The sequence below is a fragment of the Protomyctophum parallelum genome (assembly GCF_964188405.1).
Source record: "Protomyctophum parallelum genome assembly, chromosome: 10".
Taxonomy (NCBI): domain Eukaryota; kingdom Metazoa; phylum Chordata; class Actinopteri; order Myctophiformes; family Myctophidae; genus Protomyctophum; species Protomyctophum parallelum.
The window spans coordinates 13,811,874-13,828,913 of record NC_139704.1 but is presented as its reverse complement, the minus strand read 5'-3'; the positions used below and the strand labels follow the sequence as shown (position 1 = coordinate 13,828,913).

The 17,040-nt window shown below is 41.1% G+C and overlaps 1 protein-coding gene across 9 annotated transcripts; it reads right to left on the bottom strand.

Moving 5' to 3' along the window:
• Positions 1 to 1,136: 1,136 nt before the first annotated feature.
• Positions 1,137 to 15,800, bottom strand: LOC310865479 (inhibitor of nuclear factor kappa-B kinase subunit alpha-like). 9 transcript variants are annotated; one of them, XM_083774618.1, is made up of 22 exons: positions 15,483 to 15,800; positions 14,805 to 14,932; positions 14,591 to 14,685; positions 14,339 to 14,456; positions 13,033 to 13,102; positions 12,298 to 12,386; positions 11,955 to 12,044; positions 11,737 to 11,861; positions 11,484 to 11,591; positions 11,140 to 11,275; positions 10,849 to 11,049; positions 10,606 to 10,708; positions 10,401 to 10,524; positions 9,752 to 9,903; positions 9,592 to 9,653; positions 9,082 to 9,191; positions 8,649 to 8,698; positions 8,426 to 8,534; positions 8,129 to 8,276; positions 4,886 to 4,935; positions 4,667 to 4,793; positions 1,137 to 1,603 (listed from the first exon to the last, which is right to left on the bottom strand). In XM_083774618.1, exons 2-22 carry the CDS (start codon positions 14,907 to 14,909, stop codon positions 1,544 to 1,546), a joined length of 2,232 nt encoding a protein of 743 aa, XP_083630744.1. In that variant the 5' UTR covers positions 14,910 to 14,932; positions 15,483 to 15,800; the 3' UTR covers positions 1,137 to 1,543. The 9 variants fall into 9 exon arrangements, with proteins under 9 accessions (XP_083630744.1, XP_083630746.1, XP_083630747.1 ...); XM_083774620.1 differs by having other exon boundaries at positions 4,667 to 4,777; XM_083774621.1 differs by having other exon boundaries at positions 4,678 to 4,777.
• Between the last annotated feature and the right edge of the window lie 1,240 nt (positions 15,801 to 17,040).

The window sequence follows — 17,040 nt, the reverse complement described above, 5'->3', positions numbered from 1 at the left end:
TTGTCCTTTAAGGTCCCATCTATTTTGTCATCAGTGATGCCTTTAACCAATTATGCCCTGTTTAAAAAAGATTTACACACAACCCACTACCCACAACACAGTGAATTTGACATAGGCAGAATAAATATAGGGATACATAAAAAAAAATATATAATGTACAATTCAATGTTTGATTTATGGTATCTGTCATAAGTTACACTAGGACTATAGTAATACAACCAATCCTTTGTGAAATATTGAGGATCGGTAAAAGGCAGAGGTTTTCAACTGGTGGTCCGTGGACCACTGGTGGTCCGTGAAGGTATTGCATGTGGTCCCTGGCCATGCATTTTTATCGACCACTAGTTGGGAAATGAACTAGTTCATTAAAGGTATATTCAGTGATTTCACTTAATTAAAATATCACTTATTTTTTTGTTTTGTTGTGATAATCCTCCCTACTATTGAGTGTGCTGGCCATATAAGGAGTTCCTCCCTGTCCCCAGTTAACCCCTGGGGGTCAAAAAACCTTAGGTTTCGTTTTTGACTCTCTATCCTGATGGGTCCCACAGCCAAAAACGAAACCTAAGGTTTTTTGAGTGAACTCACTGAATATACCTTTAAGTGACCTGGTGATGTATGATGACATCAATGTCAGTTACTGGGAAGTCGGATGTCAAGAACTTCCACAGAAAGGGAGTTTTTTATATCCCTTCACCCAACTCAACAGTGGTCCCCAGGTTGATTCTTAGTTAGGGTGGTGGTCCCCAGGTTGATTATTAGTCAGCGTGGTGGTCCCTGGTTCATAATCAGTTGAAAACCCCTGGTATAAGGTACATATTGTATCCACTTGTAAATGTCGCAAATGTCTGTACTTGCTCATGAAGTATTCTGCCTAATTTTACTCCCATTTTTCACCTTATGTATATATTTGACATTGTCTTCTTGTTATACGACTTATTTCACTATTCCCTTCTCTTATGACACTTGAAAGTGCAAAATGTTTTGTACAAACAAAATAATTTCACCCACCCTTTTACAGGTGTAAAAAAAACACTTGGGAGAAGAAAAAAAAAACACTTGGGAGATCACATTCACTTAAGTGAATGTGAACGTTATATCCCCTTTAATTAATCCCTTAAAGTAGGCCATATAAGTCCTGACGAAAAAGCTTATTTATTTAGATTTTTTTAATGCCAGACACCAGAGGGCTAACAATTATTGATGTTTTAAACAAAACACATGTATTGTGGCATACTTTTATAAAATGAATGCACACACTTCATGCTTGGCTTTTCAGCAGCTTATATTGTTCCATTCACTAATACAATAAATAAGAAAGAAATATACATATACAGTACGTCTAAAATAAAGTGTCCCATAGAGCAGTTTTATGTGAAATAGGTCGTCGGAACCGTCGCCCCAATTGTTTGAGCGGAACTCTCGCCCTCAGCGGCAGTCCAGTCGCTCTGCTTGAGCGGAACTCTTGCCCACAACAGGGACTGCAACGCTCTATATTGCTGGTTTATTATATTCTTCACTTGTTGAGCCCTCTCGTCAGTCTCTATAGCTTCTGTGAATCAGCTTGTACTGATCCATACTGAATCCAGCTCCAGTCTTCTTCCTTGATTACAAACAAAGGTTTTAGAATATAGTAATACTAGAATTTCGCGGCCGCTTTGCGGCCGCTCATCCCAGAGTTACATTGCCGCGCACTATGGGAAGAAGGAAATTGCGGGAGTTGACTCCACATGTAGTAACGGATGGGTTATTAGTTATTATTATGTGTCCTTATTAGTGTAGTGTAGTCAACACGTTATGGCTCATACGGTGCCCAAAAGTTATAGATCACAAAGGCTTTGCAGGTAGAGCACATGACATGGCCCTATAAAAAACTATTTTTGCATCTGCCGCTTGAGATGACCTGAGATGACTTGATTGATTGACATAAAAAAGGGCCTGTCAGCTCAAACACACAATGCAATAGTTGTTGTTGCATACAATCATCAGTAGCAAAGTCAAATACCAAAAATAAAAATCCTACCATTTCCATTTTCCCCCCTCTATTTCCCATTCCATGTGCGTTTGTCTTATAGTTTCTCTGGCCTCTGTACTACTGCCACCTACCGTCCATTCATTGTATTACACAGTGGGTGAAAAAAACACACCCCTTAAGACTAAACCCGACCAATCAGAGGTGTGGCTTCCAGAGGTACCTTTGACATGACATTTTGTGTGTGTGTGTGTGTGTGTGTGTGTGTGTGTGTGTGTGTTTCGATGTGCAGGGCGTTGCTGAAAATGAGCACCTGTGCTCAGCTACTTCCCTGGGTAAAGAAAAAAAAAGAAAGGTACCTTTCAAAACCTATAGAAGTCAGCCTGGTACAGACGAAGGGGACACCACTGTATGTAGCCTCAATTACATTTTGTAACTATTTTCTGCAATGGGATGATAGTTTTATTTGGTGGGTATATGAGCTGGTTGTTTATTGGTAGCCTATATTAGCCCAATATTGGCGTTACGCATTTCACTTGAATAATGTTGTGTGCGCACGTGCGCGTGCGGAGAAAGACAGTTATTTAATGAAACTCAAGATTATAACGTCCTGTCTCGCTGCCGCGGCGCCGCCGTACGTGTATAGCCTGTGTGTGTATGTGTGGTGCGTCATGCGTGGCGAGAGAGAGAGAGGCGTGGCGAGAGAGAGAGATCGTGGCTTCCAGGCGTGCATGTGTGTGTGTGCAAGCCAGGCGTGCGTGTGCGTGTGCAGGCGTGTGTACTCGGCAGTTGGCTGGCAGGCGAAAATAGCCAAAGCGTTCAGTGTAATCGTAATATGTAGGCACAAACAAACTACAGACAAAGTACAATGTTGATGGAACTAAGAGATTCGCTGAGAGAGCGATATTTTAAATACAGAGTTTTAGAAGGAATAAGCAAAATCGTGAGGCTACAATTCCTCTCCCCTTCCTCGTTTCTCTTCTCCTGCGGGAGATCAGAATGAGATTCTGAGAGCTAGTGTGGGCCTATTAGAAGACAGGGCAGTGTTGCCAGGTTTGCGAATTGTAAGCGAGTCGTAGTGTGTGTTGAATGGCATTTGAATGGCATTTGTGGGCTTGTGAATGAATTTTCTCACATGTAATTTGTGCTCACTTGCATAGACCTGGCGAATTTAGCGTGGTGAAAGGGCAACAGTGTTCCGGGGGTGTGGGTGCTTCGGGCGATAATGTTTGTAGTAAACAAATGCATTGGCGCCGTGAGTGTGGACGGGAGGCATCTTTGGTGGCACTGCAATGAACATTTTTTGGCGGGTGGTGTCGAGTGTTGGCGTTGGGCGCGATAGGAGGAGATCGTCACTGCCGTGTGAGTGTGTGTGGGTGTAGTGTGTAAGATGGTGTTGTGGGTGTTGCAATAGCGACGTAGCTGTTGTGGCTTTTGGTTTCTTGCCATGTGTTGGGTACAAGTTCTCTAATATATAATAGATTATTGTTTTATTTCATCACAGTAATTTTTTTTCCCTGTTTTATGCCACTTAAGACTAAGCTTCAGACCTCCCAAAACAAACTAATGTGACTACTTCTCGGCCTGGGGCCCTGACCCACCTCTTTCCAACCCATTTTGCTAGTCTAAACTGGCTCCGGGGGGAAGACAGAGTTAAGCAATTGAAAATGGGTTTGACATTCAAAATTATAAATGCAGCCTTGCCCTCAAATATGGGTAAATTCTCCTTCTACAACACGGCCACACAGGTGTGGAATGCCCTGACCCCCTCCCTCAAAAAATGCAGATCACTTACATCTTTTAAAACAGGCCTGAAAATCCACCTCTCAGCAGGCCCAAGGGAGAGGAAATCATCCCCCCTTAAACAGGTGATCACCCCCCTTCCTTCCCCCCCCGCCACTCTGTAGGCCTACATACAGTTTTTATTTTTTCCTGAAATGATATAGATTTTTTTGTTGTTATTGATGATATTGAATTTTGTTGTTATTCTTCATGTCATGTCTATGAACTGATTGCATATTAGGGCCTAAATGGAAACAAGACCACACAGACTTTTTTTGGTGCTATCCCTTCTGAACTGAGTGTTTGACTGTACTCTGTTGCTGTTTTTACATTTATGTTCAATAAACTATTCAATCAATCAATCAATCAATGCACTAAAGCTGACCGCATATTTCAAAATAAGTAAAAAAAGAAAATAATTTGGCTTGCCGAAACCAATCAAGTTCTCTGCAGATGGAGTGCTGAATGGGTGACTGGGTTTAGGATAGAGGCCTAGGCGGCGGACCCCGGACAATGAAGTATATAGGGTTTGAGTTGTTAAAAATCACACCCGTGTGAAGTGAGGGGCATCCTGTCGTCGTACATCATCCAATAAAAAATGAATATACTTCTTCATGATTTATGTTGTCAACTTATGTTATTATCTTTTAACCATGATGATACAATGTTTAAAAAACTCATCTTTTCACCAAGATCATGTAAGATGACAACTGAATTTATGTGATATATATATATATATATATACAGTATAAGCCCTAAGCTGAATTAAAACAATGCAATGTGATTAGTGAAGCCGATTTGCTCAGACACATATGACGTAAATTCTCCATTCATTGTCAATGGCATTTAATGTTGAAGATTGTGGAAGAGATCGGCAGGATTGAGACTACAACATCATTAACTCACTCTCACCCATATCGTACCATGACACTGTGTTCCATCTCTTGGGTAGTGTCCTGCAGCAGAGAAGTCAGCTGATTCAGATAATGCTGATTCTCCCCCAGTAAGTATTGAACCGACTCTCTGCGAGATCAATAAACTGGTTATCCACAACATATTCAGAATTTCAGATACACATGATGAAACAGATCTGAACTTGTGCCAGTGAGCTGAGTCTTGTGTGGTTCTTACCTCTCAATGTACCCTGGCAGAGATGACTGTGAAGGAGAACCTTTCTGGGCCTAAAGATACACCCACAGACAATATCAATTATATATAAAACATATCACCGGTTTTCAACCTGAAAATCTGACATGACACTTTCTAGGTGCATTCTGTATCAAGTGTCAACTCTCAAATGACGTTAAACAATGTGTTTCGTTATTCCAACCAGTTCCTTTCCCCTCACCAGACACCCCGGCTGACCAGGGGGAGGCAGTATAGAGACCAGGATTACTGCATGTTTTTTGTGAGGGTATGTACCCTAGGGCATGGGTTTTCAACAGGTGGTATGAAGGTATTGCATGTGGTCCCTGACCATGCATTTAGTAATGTAGGAAAGGGAAGATTTGTATTTTAATTTATTGTATTGACCACAAGTTGAGAAACAATGCAGTAAATGACGTGGTGACATATGATGACGCTCGATCGATGTTGTCAGTTACTGGGAAGTCGGACGTCAAGAACTTCCACAGAAAAGGGAGTGAAAATCTCATGGGAAAACTGTACCGGATTGCCTGGTTGAGTCACCATTATAAGGAAATGTGCCCATAATTAATTGCATGTGTCTCATGTGTGGCTCATACATACAGTAAGAGTAAGTTACAATGAACAGCAACATTATTTTAATATGTAAGGTTAATTTTCCCCCCACACCACACCCATATCCCCCCTCCCAACACAACAGTGGTCCCCAGGTTGATTCTCAGTCAGGGTGGTGGTCCCCAGGTTGATTCTCAGTCAGGGTGGTGGTCCCTGGTTCATAATCAGTTGAAAACTCCTGCCCTAGGGGATACAGGGAGAACATGCAAACTCCACACAGAAAGGCCCTTTCGCCAACCTAGGGTATGAGCGGTCGCGGCTGATGCTGCGGAGGGGAGAACACGGCCCCAGCACCCACAGCGTACCCGGCGGGAATCAAACCCGGGACCTTCTTGCTGTGAGGCAATTAGGTTGGTAGCGACAGCCCTATCATCTGTGCCACCATGCCCCTAGTTAGAAAGGTACAATGAAATAGCAAACGATTTGTTCAAAGGTTTCGTCAGTGCTATATGGTCCTACTGTATGACCGAAACGTTTGCTATTTCATTGCACCTTTCACTTTGAGCACAGACTGTTAAAACAAGAAAAACTGCTATTTTCTTCTTCCTTGGTATGTACTATGTAGTATTCTTCTGCCAGTTTTCCTTTATATTTTTGAGACCACCAAACAAAGGACAAAGGCCTAGATTTTGAAGGTGCGTTTTACCATGTGTTAATACATAAATTGGCCTCGCTCTGCGCACATTCGTATTATGAAAGGCATATCGTGTTGAACGCACACACATATGGCATACGGCGTTCCTGAATATTTTAACATTGTGGGAGTGTCCATATGTTAATTATTTTCGCTTTGCGCAATTTGCTATTAAGCCCCTTGACCTAAAAACACTCAGCGCATAACGATTAGACGTGGGTCTGACCACCTCATAAACGCAAAAAGCACTGTTTGATTGTACACTTGAGCGGCTCTGGGAGGCTGCTAGAGTGTTGCCATGTCTGTTTATTATAAGCGGCTTCTTTTTCTGTAAAGTTGCTTGTAAATATTGGTAGTTGTACTATTTGTGGTTGCTTTTCTTGTTTCTAAAGTGGTTATTTGGGCTTTTCTCCTAATGTTGTTTAAACCAGTGATCCTCACACAGCACATTCCCATGTCAAGGATCCCCAGATGAATGCATTTGCCCAACTAAGGACGGCTAATCCAAAAATTTAATTAAAAATTTCCAAGATTACTTTTGAAAATAGCAGATCTATACCAGCTCACAATGCATCACATTCATTCATTAAAACTATGAACTCTGACTGCAGGGGGATATATATACTGATCATTATAACAATGTGCAAGAACATATTTAAAAAGAAGGAAGAACTTTATATTTGTGGACAATCAAAATATGTTTTTTTATTTTAATGTGGTGTCATTAAAATTAATCTGGATATGGCAGACTCACTATCTAGAAAATAAAAACATGGCACTTCATTTAAAATAGGTTACAGACCCCTGTTATATGCGCTTATTTTTATAGACCTATTTACTTGTTTCTATGAGACATGGCAACAGCCTCTTTTGCGTCTTTTTTTGTAAAATGTTGAGATTAGAAACAGCCATAATTCTTTCATTTCTCTACCTTAAAAGTAAATAAAAACATCTCCATAATCCGTGGGAAGTTTGCTTTCATACGCTGTATCACACCCGAGTCAAGTCTTCTTCAATAAAATGCTACGAGCGAACTCAGCAAAGACCATACCATCGGGGCCACAGCATTACGCAGCACGCATTCAACTCATTCCTTCGTCGTGACTTGAATGAAATAAAATATAATAAACGTTATTTTACTGGTGTTTTTCAATAGAAACAAATAAAGAGCGTGTGTAGGCTACTGTGTGCAAGTGCAACAGTGCATATACATGCATGCACTAGGCTATATTTCTTCCGTGTCGGGATGGTGATTGAGCTCTTCAAGTTCACAGCCCGTTTGTCTTTCATAAAAAAACGTTGATATATTAGCCTATAAACACTCATGGTTCTCTCATTTCTCAACCGTTTTATTAAATTTAAAAATCTCCATATTCCTTAGGAATCTTGCTTTCATTCGCTGTATGGTACATGGTTCTATCGTTATCGAATGAAACAATATCAAACGAACTTGCATGTTCAGGGGTTAGACGATTCTGGGAACATTACGCATGGATTGCCAATTTGCCAATATGCTGCTATCTACTCGCAGTTCCATTCCGATCTGAAAGGTATAGGTGGGTCTGTACTTTTGAGGCATAAAGGTGATAGCATGCAGTGCAATAGGAATAATTAACCCAAATGTGACAAAGTCATGTCATGTCTTCTATGGTGCCAGCCTGAAGAAATGTAATACCACGATCCCCAAAGGGCGCATTCCGTATGTGACATCAGCTGACTGGTAAAGAGAATAGTATGGACATGTTGATTGGGTACGTCTCAAACACTCCTTAAACACTCCCATGACTAATTCCAGGCCGTTTTGCGCACTCCACGGGGTGTCGAAAGCGCTTCTTACCATGCCCATAATTGCTATATGACATTCCACACGCCCCCACCTCTTAAAACTGTAATATTATATGTAATATTGTTCCACTTGCATAATCGACCCCAAAGAAGGGTGCAACAGTTTACCCTGTACTTTTCATATATACACTTACACAGGCAATCTTTAGCAGGTACCAGATTTCTCTTTGCCTTTTCATCTGCATTTGCATCACTGCTGCCTCAGTAGCTTTTATGTTCTCCACCGCTCTCTCCAACTTTGGGAACAAATTGACAATGCGTCTCTTGCACACCAGGATCGTACTATAAAAGGAAGAGATGGGGAGAAAAGACTACGTAAATACAACTATATGAAGTATTTTATATTTTATTTCATTTTATTGTGTGTGTGTGTGTGTGTGTGTGTGTGTGTGTGTGTGTGTGTGTGTGTACTACAGCAGTGGATTATGTACCTTAGGTGAGTGTACAAGTCTTTTAACACTCTGTCCTGGTTCTGAACAGTTTGCAGTATTGCCTTCACCATCTCTGAGCTGTCACTGTAGCCATGTGGAGGGTCAGGACCTGCACCAATAATAATAATATTTAAGTACAGAGCATGAAAGGCATACTACATTATAGTATTCCACACAAGTGAATACCATATTTCAGTCTAAATGGACTGTAGTGTACACTAACTTTTGCATTTAGCTTTCAGTTGCTTGTAGAGTTCAATGGCCTTTTCCTCCCTGAAAAGATAAATAACTACAGTTAGTTTGTATAGAACATCATTATGACATTGGTGAGTTTCACATGGCAAGCATTTCAGCCCGCCAATGATGCGTGATTTGGAATCCCACCGCAGCTCCAGGAAACCCTGCTGTGATTGGCCAGTAGTCGCTGTGATTGACAGTTCTCGTTTTTGCAACTATACCTAAACCTGACCCTTAAACCAGAAACCTAACCTCAGTAAAACTATGCCTGCCCGGGAGCCAATCAGACACAGGGTAAGGCGGGTCCTGGATCCTGGAACGGTGGTGGGATCCTGGAGTGTTGGTGGGATTCCAAATCACGCGTCAATGACATAAGATCAAAATTAACGTGATGTAAATAAGGCCAAATAGACACTGACAGCTGTTCCATGATGTCTGCTTGCCTCCTGGCAAATGGACTTCTCTGAAGCTCCACAATCTCAGAATGCAGTGACACTATCTCTTCATCAAGATACCCCACCTCTGCTACCTACAAAAAATGTTTAACAACAATACATCTAAAACTGTGCACTAAATTTCAATTTCTGGCCATAAATATTATATACAGTAGGGCTAAAACAGTTAATCCAACTAATTGATTTAATTATATACAGTTGTGTACTTGAATGTAATTTAGATAGCATCATGTACATACTGTAACAAATGCTAGATTCATTGTTTAGCTGGTGCCCTATAGTTTCAATGTGAAGATTGTCTTGGTTTACCTGGGACCCTAGTTTATTTAGACTACAGTCTTTCCATGTAACTATTCCATGTGAGAACGTGTGATGACCTTGCTTATTGTAAGTCACTTTGGATAATAGTTTCTTCTGCTCAATGCCTAAATTGTAATTGTATTGTAACTGTTACTGTACTACAAAGCACCATACCTGTATAAACCCAACAGCCTTCTCTTCATTTTCCTGCCAGGTCTTCAGCATTTTTTCTGATGCTATAGACAACAGATGTTTGTATAGTTACACCTTCTGACTGAGCTACAGTGTTTATTTTCAGTAAGGTTTTTTGACAGAGCGGGGAAAGTCTACTCACAGATTCCTGTATGTCTCTGCTCTGTGTACTGTTGCAGGTCGTAATCAATGCTGCTCTTAAAGAATGACAATCTTGCTTTGAGTTGCTGCGACTGGGAGAACAGCAGGTTCTTATAACGCGTTAAGTTGGTGTTGTAATGCAGCAGACTCAGCCTACATGTGCACAGAGATAAAGACATCCATGCAAACAAAATGAGGAAAACATTTCAGATATACTGCACAGTACACCATTTGGCAGGATGTGTGCATGTGTGCTGTATGCGTACATGTCCGGACAGACTTTAATATCTATACGTTGGAGTGATACTAAAGTCTGGAATTTGGTAACATAATTTCTAATTAAATGCAGTTTCTAAAACATTGTTAGCAGCATGAATATGAATAAATAAACAATTCTGTTGTCAATATATAGCCAGCAAAAATGAAAACATGAATGAAATGTGTCGTGTGTATACACGACACTACTGTAACTGCTGCACCACATCATCTCTGACAAAAGGTAGTATTATTAACACTGATTGAGTTATGTATAATACAACTCTAGACTCTATGGTAACAGCCATAGTTAATAGCCTGCGTCCAGACTTTAGTATCAAATCAGATTATAGATGCTGAAATCTGTCTGTACTCTGTAGCACATGTGTACCTACATTGCTGCCCTCTGTCCCTGGTACAGACGTATGTAATCTTCTTTTAGTCCACAGATGTAGCTCACTGCTTCTCCCCATACTTTTCTTAATGTAGCCAGTGGTAACTGAGTCTTGGTCTCCCTAACTGAGATACCAACCACATTCATGTTTTTCATGGTAGAAAGCATTAGAGAGACAAAGCGTCACAGCAGAGTAAATGTTCTACCTATAAAGTTGACGTTGTCTGGCAGAGGTCTAGCAGTCAGTGGTCCAGAGTATTTGGTAAGGCTCTTATCAAAAAGGTAAACAACAGAGCTGTCCCAGCCTTGCTGATGAAACACACAAAAAAACAACAACATTAGAAATCATTGTCGATCATTTGTCGAAAAAGAGTGCCTTGTTGATTGGGTCTGTTTAACATGACAGTTGGTCTATGTATTTGTGTCTGTGTGTTAGTGTAGTGGATTACCAGTCCATCAGGGAGGCATTGGGCAGGCGCCTGGCGGGGGTCGAGCGAGATCCCAGCCTCTAATAACAGTTCTTGACTAAGCGGGGGGATGTGTGTGTGAGTGTGTGTTTCCAGACGCTGCTGCAGAGAGTGTAAACTCTCCTCAGGATCCAAAACCAGGGAGTGCAACTGAGCAGACGTCATGTCCAACACATGGATCACCTGAAAATAATCAAGAGAAAGAATGGAATACATTTAGCATGCAGTCTACTGAGGAGGCACTCAAAACCATGATTAAAAGCAATCAACAACCTTCATGTTGAGAATATTCTGCAGAGCACTGTAGCAGCTCGGTTGGTTGGAGTCAGCGTCCAGCCCACCACCACGTGTTGCTGGGTCCCACAGCAAAAGCATCTGTAGAAGTGACTCCATTGGCTCCAACACAGGCCTGCGTGGATGTGCATGACACACACACACACACACACACACACACACACACACACACACACACACACACACACACACAGTTAGGTTCTTAGCTTACGTATGATTCTATGATTTTTATGTATTTTATGTATTACCATGTTTTGTTCTTGCTTACTGTAAATCGCTCTGGATTAAGAGCGTCTGCTAAATGCCCAAATTGTAAATTGTACCTGCTGAGATTGTTGGGGTAAGGAACATGTGTAGAGAATCTGACTTCTCCGTTCATGTCTTCTACTGCCATGATGTCTTTGGGACCTTTATTCTTGACTTTAGTTGTCCTGCAAAAATCAGATAGAAAATACCATTAAAGTATCTTTACCCTGCACCACTTAAAAATACAGCCTCAGGTTTGTCTTCAATACACCTCCAGAATAAGAATCAGACTGTAAAAGAGAACAAAGATATGTACTGTAGTAGACATACCACTGTACAGGTTGCATGTGGTGTAAAAAGGGACGAAAGCCACAGGTACATTCAAAAATCATGGTCCCAAAGCTCCAGTAGTCCACAGTCACAGTGTAGGGTTTACTCTCAAACATTTCAGGGGCCTGGGACACAAAGACAATAGTCCGTTCTTTATTCATTCTTATTCTCTCAAACACTGTTTGCTTGTAATTAACTGATAGTGCCAAAACACTTACCAGATACTGTAGAGTTCCAACAAAGGATGTGCAAAGACTGCCCTGGTCAAGGTCTTTCGCATAACCCAGATCTATGATTTTATGCACCAGCTAAAATGTGAAAGTAAGTGTAAAATGTTATGGTAAGTACAGACAAAAGAAGATGGGGATAGACAGATTAAGAAGAATGTGTATATGTAAGTTTAACCACCGGATCTTGAACCCAGTTCTCCTTCATGGGAATTAAACCAAACAAATACCCATCATCCAAGACTAATTTGTCTCTTAGTCTGGGAGATTTTAGGCTTCTAATACAATACTATACTCTGCTACATACTGTAAGTATATGAGAAGATGAACTCACCTTCCCATTTATCTCTTGTAATACTATGTTCTCAGGCTTCAGGTCTCTGTGGATGATCTTATTTTCATGGAGATACTGGACACCAGAACCTGAGCATGTGATCAGAAATGTATATCATGTCCCATGAAGAATACACACCAATTACTGTATATTGGCGAGGAGCAGATCACAAGTTACTGTAAGAAGAGGAAATGTGTCACACTCTCTGATCTGATTCTTTGATCTCTAGAACAAGGACTTCTGGAAGGTCATCAAATAAGAGAAATACATGTGGCGTCCAGATGGTGCAGGGTAAAGTCTCCTGCTCACCAGCATGAGCAGTGCCTGGCAATGAATATAACTGGCCATGTTCAAGGGTGAGAAGCCGGACGGGGAGCGTGTTCTCTTTCGCTACACCAGCGGCTCGTACAGGTTGGTCAGAGCACCTGTTCAATGGTTAGAAGAACTAGGTCGCATAGCGTGTTCCTCCGCGATTTCACATATATCAGAGGACACATGTGCTCGTCTTCACCCTCCGTTAGCAGTGACAGGGACTACACGTGTGTGAGGAAAGGGAATTGGCATAATTATTACAACAATGGGAGAAAAAGGGGAAAAGATACAATACAAAGAGAACTTCATATGGTGCTGGAGTGTGCAACGCATTTTCTCCCATCACATCCAATTGCTTTCCAAGTCAAAACATCACAACAATACATTTTTGTCATAGTATGAAGACTGATAGAAAAAACATACCAATGTCACGGAGCAGGGAGAGCACTTCGCTCTCCTTTAACCCACAGCAGTTTTCTGGCTTATTCAGGATCTAAGTGGGGAAATGCAAAAATGTTAAAACTCTTTTCATGCACTACAGTTCTTTTTTTTGGGGAAATTGTGCTGATATATCGATAATAATCAATATCAACTCTAAACACAAGGCATGGGGAAGAAATATCTTTTTTAATTTGCATTCATCTGAACTATTTGTTTTGCCATGCTATTCTGCCATGACCAGAGCAACTAATATCGTTCTGTACTTGTATGGAATGACAATAAAACTCCTTGAACCTTGAACTTACAGTAGTTAAATAATCAAATGCCTCAAAAGATTGCTTATCGACACTCCTCCAACTTTGCCTCTCATTCTCAAATGTTTTCATGAAGGTTTGGAGAAAGATCTTTTGGAACTTGTGGTCGCAGACTCGCAGGTATAGTTAGACATACAGTTCTGTAATTGTATTGCAGTGGCTATGGACACAATAGGCAGAAAGGAGTGGTGCTTTATGAGTAATATGTGGACCTGAGCCAAGGTCCACATGTTTCTGACAGAACTGTGTTGGAAAGTCCACCAAATCATCTTCATACTGGTCAGCTAAGAGACTTGCTGATTTAAACAGCTCTTCATTGGATTCTTGTGGGCATAAAAACATGAATCTCTTTGTGACCTTTTGCATGCCACGAAAACTACATGGGACTTTTGCAATTTCTATATCTGAGTAAATTCATTGAAGTGCTCCTTGGCATTCAGTGGCGGTTCATTCTAACCCTAACCATGAAAGGGGATTCCCCAGGAAGGTTTTGAACTATAAAGCAATGTGTTAAGTCAATGTTGGCTCATAAATTAGCTAAATATCATAAAGTAAGCCTTGCAGGCTCAAAGGGCAGGGGCCTATCTCCTGTTTCTGTACTAGTGTGAGGCGGATTGATGTACATCCCCAAGCCATGATGTACAAGTACACACCCTGGTACATCGTCGCAGTATGTCATGTCGCAGCGACTTATCCCCAATCCAACCCTTGATGCTAAAACAGGGAGGCTTTAGGTCTCACTTTTATAGTCTTTGGTATGACCAGTCAGGGACTCGAACCCCGATCTCAAGGCGGACACTCTAACTACAAGGCCACTGAGATGGCGATATCATAAAGTGCCCCCTATTTAATTTTAATATTTATGGCAAGGTCTGTGTCCATTTGTTGTGAGGCAGGGCCTGTATTTATGCCCCCTTCCTTTTCACAGGGGGTATATTTTATGGGCCTGGTTGTTAGGTCTCATCATCCAATACCTTGCGTAGGTCTCCTCTGGAGCAGTATTCCATGGCCAGAAGAGGAAGGTCATTTAGAGCAATGGAACTCATTTCTTCTGGAACCTCTTTGGCTTGAACTACATTCACATGGCTCAACCTGTCATGAAGAGAAGATCAAAATGCACTGATGGGTCAGCAGGAGTCAAGGTGGTTAGTTATACAAGTTACTGTGTGTGTGAAAGGCATTGTTTGCATTGGCAAGACATCGAGTCGATGGCCACCTGCACTCACTTCTTCATGATCTGTATCTCTCGGCTCCAGCGGTCTTTGTTCTTACAGTTCAACTCCAGGCGGCACAATTTCACAGCGATTTTCTCTCCCGTATCCTGTACCAGACATACGTACAAACAAACAATAAGTAACAGCACGTGGAGGCAGCTGTCCCAGGAGGACCATGAGTGTTGTATATAACCGGTATGTTTAGTGGGGTGGAGTCATAACTTACAAGGTGTTGATACAGGTAGACATGGCCAAATCCCCCTGTTCCCAAGCGCTCCTTCATCTCCCATGAGCCACACAGCTGATTCTGTCTGAGGGGAACCCTCTCCATAGTAATATGGTCGTCTGTGTCACCTGTGAACATATAGTGCTTCATTGACAGGCTATATGGTACACAGTAACAAACCATGAATTACGAAAATAATCTTCTAGACCAGTTTTCAACCTTTATCAATTATCATATCAAGGTCCATTATTTATTCAGTATTATTTTGAGGCCATGGACCGCCTTTAGTATTTTGTTATTGTTGAATAAGATTTTGTCAACAACTATATGCTGTGTTGTTGTGGTACCATCCACATCCATTAGAATATAACAGGCCGACATTGATCAAAAGAACAATTAAGTTAATTGTTTGGTCTTCTTGTAACTATAACTAAGTAATGCAGATTTTTAACAATAATTTAACACTTGAGTGTTAAAATTAAACCAAATGGAGGATCCATTTGACCATTTGGTTGGGTCAAGAGTCTATAGACACACGACCAACCCAATCCAGTAATAGTAGCCCTAGAATGCCTGAGGTATTACAGTGGTATTCATGTTTCATGAATTTGAAATGTACTGTACGTTATCCATTCTAGCTAGGGCTACCAATCGAGAAACATAATTCCTGCAACTCACCTGGGCCAGTCCAGAAAATCACAGATGTTCTTCTTGAGCGACAATGTTATTTGTCACTGTCAGAGCTGTTGCATGTTGTGAGCTGTTGTTGTGCGACGTTCTGTCGCACAGTTCGACGAAGTGAACTTAACGAAAGATACCAATGCGCATTTCGTTTAAACCTCCAAGCCTCCCCAAGGCCATCAAACGTTGTGTGTTGGTATTAAATGTTATCAGAACTCTGAACGACCAAAAACAACAACAACACCGACACCGTACCGCCTCAAAAAGTGAAAGTTAAGTATAAACGCGAACTACTCTACTGCACTCTGAACTGACAGCCAGACATCGCCTCTACGCATGCGCCGACACACACAACTGAGCTAAGCTTCATAGCATAGGGATCGACAGCCTGGTTGTCTGCAGCGCACAAGACCCGTCTCACACATGTTGTGTAGGTTAGCGACATTGCTGCCTACGCTTAGAGGCAATATACGACTGTATTTAGGGATTTCCCCGACCAACCCACGTCCAACAGGGAGAAAAATGTTTTTAAACTCAACCACGTGCCATTGCTTTACCCTTCATTTAATTGTTTGTTAAATTGTTGCTATGGTATTAGATTTAAGATTCAAGAAGGTTTATTTGTAATTCATTCAATCACACATGTGCAGTATAATAACAACATGCTGCTCATATAAAAACAAAACGAGATATAGCCTAATTAAAAAATAACAAGGCATAACGATCATCGGTGTACTGCAGGCCAGCGGCCAGTCCATTGAAATTCAACTGTAGTGTAGTTACTTGTTAGCCTAGCCTGAACTGAAGACTATATATTGTTTTGAATAAAAAATATGTTTCCAAATGTCTCTATTGGAATGGAGAAGGACGTCACTGAAGAAAACTCTATTCATGGGATAATAAATTAGCAACAGGGATAATATGCCTCTGCTGCAGATGCATCTGATGACCCGTAGGAGTCACTGTGGTGCTGCTGGTAAGTCAGTTTGGACAGAGTCAATGTCATGCGTATATATTATTTACTCTGGCTCATCCATCACTCTCTTTCCTTCCCCATGATGATTAATAGTATTAGTGACAGGAGTTAATTTATGGTTATTTATCTTCCAGATGTCATTGAATAGCATTATGGTCGAATAGACCAGGGAATTTTGTATCAGGCATTCTGTTTATCAAATAGGATGTTTATTTTTCATTGTGTGGATATTTCTTAATTTTGTAGTTATTTATTTACCCTGCATCTAAACCCATCATGGTTGAATGTGCAGTGTGTGTGTGTGTGTGTGTGTGTGTGTGTGTGTGTGTGTGTGTGTGTGTGTGTGTGTGTGTGTGTGTGTGTGTGTGTGTGTGTGTGTGTGTGTGTGTGTGTGTGTGTGTGTGTGTGACTGTGTGTGCTCAATGGCCAAGTGAGGAATCTTGATTTTGTGGTTCTTACCGTTTACAGTTAGGTAGTTTATTTACTGTGAAATCAATGTTGACTGATTTCCTCAATCATTTCATTCATGCACAAGTATTATGCTCTTTTGATATTTCATCAGACCTTCTTTAGAAATCA